Below are 5,639 nucleotides of genomic sequence, written 5' to 3' on the forward strand. Positions count from 1 at the left end.
TTCTAAAGCTCTTACTTACCCAGGAAGACCCACAGCTGGTGTTTCTAAAGCTCTTACTTACCCAGGAAGACCCACAGCTGGTGTTTCTAAAGCTCTTACTTACCCAGGAAGACCCACAGCTGGTGTTTCTAAAGCTCTTACTTACCCAGGAAGACCCACCGCTGGTGTTTCTAAAGCTCTTACTTACCCAGGAAGACCCACAGCTGGTGTTTATAAAGCTCTTACTTACATAGGAAGACCCACAGCTGGTGTTTCTACTATGTATCAACTCAGGGGGTTGAATACTTAAAGGTATTGTCATGACCTGGCAAGATCATAAAGATACAATTGTCCAGACAGAGGTTTGAGTTGACAAATTCACGGTTTATTAACCCAACTCCACACAGGCTACTGTTCGGCCATAGCCCACGCCAAATAAATGAAGGATATCCATACAAACAACTGTGACCAATTCAATTCAAGGGCTTTATTGGCATGGGAAACATGTGTTAACATTGCCAAAGCAAGTGAGGTAGATCATATATAAAGTGAATATATAAAGTGAAATAAACGATAAAAATTAACAGTAAACATCACACATACAGAAGTTTCAAAACAATAAAGATATTACAAAAGTCATATTATATATATACAGTGTTTTAACAATGTACAAATGGTAAAGGACACAATAGCAGATTGACTGGCATGTGGGACCCTGCGAACACTGCGTACTGGTAAGTACAACACAACCAACAGCATAATACATAACACAGCTGTTTGGGTCGCTACACTTTTTTTGTGTTATTTTTTCTTCCACTTTGGCAGAGTATTTTATGTAGATTGTTTTAAAAAAATGACAATTAAATACATTTGAATCCCACTTTGTAACAATAAAAAACATGCATTTGTCAACTAAAGCAACTCTCAAATTAACTAAAACACAATATTGGCTTCTGAATAAATTACTTATTCAAATTGTGATGCACAAAGTAAATGTGTTCTGTCGAGATCAAATTCACACACTGCTACTGTATCACACTAGTGTCTTCACTGTCAAATCAATGTCCACTAAATATGTGCATTTGTTTCATATCAGGTTTTAGTTACAATATATAAAACAATTATGAAAGAATAGGCTGGTGTGATTAACAACTACAGACAATGCTGCTAACAATTAGCTTGGTAGCAAGACAATGCGTGCACTCCATTTCTCCTGCAGAGGGGGAACAGAATAGTGTTGAGCCAGATTGCTCCCTCCTCCAGGCAAAGCATTCACATTCAGTTAGCGATGTGACATGAGAGACAGAGCAGACATGGCAACGACAGAGAAGAGAGCCCATGGCACCCCTGATAATACATCTGTCGCTACGGAAACGGTCCTGTCCTGGTGCTGGGGTTGTGCTCTGCTGGGACTGCTGTATCCTGAGGCTCTGGTTCCATAGGGGACAATAGGAACACTTATTTTTTCAATTTAACTAGGCAAGTCAGTTAAGAACAAATTCGTATTTACAATGACTGCCTACCCCGGACGACGCTGGGCCAATTGTGCGCCGCCCTATGGGACTACCAATCACAGCGGGATGTGATGCAGCCTGCCAACCACGGGAATGCCCGGAATTTAAAAATACATGTAATTTTTTACCTTTATTTAACTAGGAAAGTCAACAAATTCTTATTTTCAATGACGGCCTAAGAACAGTGGGTTAACTGCCTGTTCAGGGGCAGAACGACAGATTTGTACCTTGTCAGCTCGGAGGTTTTGAACTTGCAACCTTCCAGTTACTAGTCCAACGCTCTAACCACTAGGCTACCCTGCCGCCCCAGGGTAGCCTAGTGTTCTTGTGCTGGGCCTCCTGGTGGTTGGTGAGACATTTTATAAAGTGCATTTTACAGACATTTGATACACTCTGATAGTTTGGACAGGAATCCTCTTCCATTAGGTAGACAAATAACATACTCAAACATACCTTCTGGCACAACAGAGTCCTCTTGTATCAAGGGTTCATATGGAAAGAGAAACCAGAAGCAACCTTATACAAGGGTTGATACCGTGTGCTCTACCATGGTTTGTGATTTATCACTCACTGACAATACAATAACAAATTCTGAATTCCTATCTGGGAAGGAGGACAGCAATAGAGACACTAAAACAATTCAAAAACTAAGTTCAGTCCTCTTGTCTGAGCAGTTAGTTCTCCATTCCACTTATTCTATTGGGGGCGGTAGCCTAGTGGTTAGAGTGTTGGACTAATAACTTTAAGGTTGCAAGATCGAATCCCCAAGCTAACAAGGTACAAATCTGTCATTCTGCCCCTGAACAAGGCAGTTAAACCGCCATCATTGAAAATTAGAATTTGTTCTTAACTGACTTGCCTAGTTAAATAAAGGTCAAATAAATAAAAAATATCATGGCATTTAGCTAGGACAGGAAGTACTTAACTAATCTTCCCAGACAGTCTTTCTGCGGAGACTGTGAAAAGCAGGGTCATGTTCACTAGGCATGAAATGGAAAGAAGCAGTCTGAAATGGGGAAGAACTATCTGAATAACATCTTGAAGCGTTTTGCAACAGTGTGCCCTAATGGACATGACCCTGGGTGCTCACCTTGTCTGAGTCTTCTGGCTTGAAACAGCTTGAGAAGCAGCAGTCCAATGGCAAGAGAGCCTACTACCACACATACAGCAGCCACACTCATGTAACTGTTCTTTGGAATTTCCTGTTTATCCGCAACATTTCCAGGAACCTGGTGCTGGTCTCGTACTGTAACACACAAAATCAGAATCAATATAATTGAAAATCACGTCGCATTCAGGTGTGCAATCAACTAGGTCATGTTTGTAGGGTAAGTCAATTTATATTGGATACTAATAGAGGTTAATGTGAGAAAAGCAAGAATTCTTGATGGATCCTCTGCACAGTGGAAATCATGATGCAAAAATGAGAATACTAAATGGTCAGTGTTAGGGTGTGAGGAAGGCACTTTGAATTCAAATTCTGTGTAAAGCCCTTCGTTTTTCCTGACTGGGAAATACTCAGGGCCCTACCTATAAACGTTGGACTCCAAAAGCTTTGAGCTGACCTGTGAGCTGACCTGTGAGGTTAACTGTGAGCTGACCTGTGAGCTGACCTGTGAGCTGACCTGTGAGGTTACCTGTGAGCTGACCTGTGAGGTTACCTGTGAGGTTACCTGTGAGCTGACCTGTGAGGTTACCTGTGACATTCAGCATGAAGTTACAATTTGTGATTCCACTGTCAGTGTTCACCACACACTCATACGGACCCTCGTCTTCAGGCTGGGTTTCTTTTACCAACAGGGACACAACTTTGTCTTTCTCATTGGCAGGTGGAATGGGAAGCTGATATTTTGGGTTCAGCTGCAACCTGGGATTGAAGGATTGTTGATTGAACATGTTGCATTTGAACACAGGTTCACCTTTGTGAAGACCATTCTGGTCCAGCCTCCACCATGTGACGGCCCTGAATTTTTCTGAACCGTCTCAGTGCAGCTCCTTCCAATAGGGCGCTTTCCCTTTAATTCCCAATTAAATAGCCAGTATCAGCTGCGCAAAAAGGGGTTGTGATGGAGACGTGCAGGAGGATGTGTTCAACCCTCAGTTCCGAAGCTTCTCTATTCCGTTTGTTTTGTTGCCGTTAAACGTGTGTTTTGTAGCCTAAGAGAGTTTACCCAGGATCGGATCCACTCTTTGCGTCCCTGGACTACACCTCTCCGTTCTTCGTGGCCTTTCTCCGCGGGAGATCTATTGGCGGATTGGATTGTCTGACTGACCGACTGACTACCACCTTTTTGTATACGGTATTTCATTTGTTTGGATGTGATGTATACTGTGATTTGTGTAGTTAGTGGTAGTTGAGGACTTAATTAAGAGTTGATCCGCTTTAAGGTTCTGTGGTAAAGTAATTGTTATATTGATTGTTATATTGATTGTATGTTTAATACTGGGTTTACGCTACACGGAACGAACGGACAAACATCGCGTGACAAAAGTCACTTGAGTTCACTGAACTCCTTTACCGGGCAGGACTCTTTAGGCCCGAGGTACAGGACATTTCTGGAGGAACCAGAACTCATTGTGATATTATTATATGTGTGTAATCATTGTTGTTGCTAATACAACCCACGCAACAGAATATAATTGTTTTTGAAGTTCTTTTCAATGTTTTAAGGGTTTATGAAAAGTTTATTTCCATCCTGACTTTTACATACGTCCTTTGTATTGGTGTAGACTTGACGGACCAGATGGGACTCATTCCCACCCAAACTAAAAGGAGAAACTAATGTTTTCTCTGGTAGGCACAACCTACCTGGCACCCCTATAAATAATAACCTCAAGTCAAAACCGTTACAACCACACGACCTTCTCTATGTTTACATTACCAGGAGATATCCCATTGAAGTTCACAGAGCACTCTAGGACTGCATCCTTCCCAGAGTCCACCTGGATGACCTGCTTCAACTCTGGGCCCTGACTTAGACCTGTTTAAGCAATAGATAGAAAACCAAATTACACAGGACTGTAGTACAGAAAATGTTACAAATGACAAGTGTAGTTTGGATAAAACAAAACTCCTAGACCATTCAGTGTGAGCATTTTGGAAGTTATGTTGGTAGAAGTATTACAAATTGTGCCTGCATAATACCTTACTTTTGCATGTCTCAGTCCCAGTGATGAGAAACATGAGTGGACAAGCTGAAGACCAATGCCATGTTAAGGCCTTTCTCCTTCGTAGAAAAACAAACAGGGGGTTCTGAGAAACAGTGGTCTCTTCACAGGAAAAGGTTCACACCTGACAACAATCAGTGGTTGAGACAAATTAATCTGAGAGCCAACGTGGATAGCCTGAATAATATGCATTGACTAATACAAGCATTGACTCAACATGCCATTTGTGCTTACTAAGCGAGCAAGGTCAATGTACAAAAAAATAAAGTCTCACACTATATACACTCCCAACAATTTAAAGAGTAAACCTAACCCACCAACATTTTGGCAAAATTATAATTTGTCATAATACTTGTCGACTAACAGTGAAAATCTTACTTACGGGCACTAATCAACAATGCCGAAAACGACAGAGATCAAGATAAGATTGGGAATAGAGTTTAAGAAATAAATCACTGCATTGCCGAAACAATTGTTCTTAGGTTTACCCATTCAATTGTTGGGAGCATATAGTGTGATTTTACTGTTTTTCTAGACTGTTCAGTTACGACCAAAAATGACAACAGCAATAAACAAATACTTACAATTTGATTCCAGTCTCCCTATAGTCCAGTCCAAGTGGCAAATCTCACAAGCTAAGAAAATCCTTTCACTTTGTGGTTCAGCCTCGTTTGACTGTTCCCAGCAGTGGGAAGGAGGGGGGTAAGTCATTCCCACGCCCAATGTGTTCCAGACGGTATCAGCTCCACCGTGTGGACATTATTAAAAGTGCTTTGGAAGTGTCTTAACATGTAAAAATGGGATTTATCTGTAAAAAACAGGCTGACCAAATCGTTACTCATATCTTTCACTTATGGCTTCAAATAGTTGGCTTACAGTAAATTATCAGTGTGGTATAACATGCATAACTAAAAACATTTGAGAGCCACATAAAATACATCTTTCCTCCAATAAAAATAAAAAACCAGGAGCAAAATG

General features: G+C 41.1%; 1 protein-coding gene across 7 annotated transcripts; it reads right to left on the reverse strand.

Annotated features, from left to right (window-relative positions):
* Nucleotides 1–364: 364 nt before the first annotated feature.
* Nucleotides 365–5,337, reverse strand: LOC124022062. 7 transcript variants are annotated; one of them, XM_046337119.1, is made up of 8 exons: nt 5,246–5,337; nt 4,644–4,785; nt 4,348–4,474; nt 3,191–3,444; nt 3,059–3,094; nt 2,584–2,739; nt 1,947–1,965; nt 365–1,409 (listed from the first exon to the last, which is right to left on the reverse strand). In XM_046337119.1, the coding sequence occupies exons 2-8, from the start codon at nt 4,675–4,677 to the stop codon at nt 1,262–1,264; spliced, it is 774 nt and encodes a 257-aa protein (XP_046193075.1). In that variant the 5' UTR covers nt 4,678–4,785; nt 5,246–5,337; the 3' UTR covers nt 365–1,261. The 7 variants fall into 7 exon arrangements, with proteins under 7 accessions (XP_046193075.1, XP_046193078.1, XP_046193074.1 ...); XM_046337122.1 differs by lacking the exon at nt 3,059–3,094; XM_046337118.1 differs by having other exon boundaries at nt 1,947–1,967; nt 3,059–3,444.
* Between the last annotated feature and the right edge of the window lie 302 nt (nt 5,338–5,639).

This window comes from Oncorhynchus gorbuscha, unplaced genomic scaffold, assembly GCF_021184085.1.
Source record: "Oncorhynchus gorbuscha isolate QuinsamMale2020 ecotype Even-year unplaced genomic scaffold, OgorEven_v1.0 Un_scaffold_1284, whole genome shotgun sequence".
Taxonomy (NCBI): Eukaryota; Metazoa; Chordata; class Actinopteri; order Salmoniformes; family Salmonidae; genus Oncorhynchus; species Oncorhynchus gorbuscha.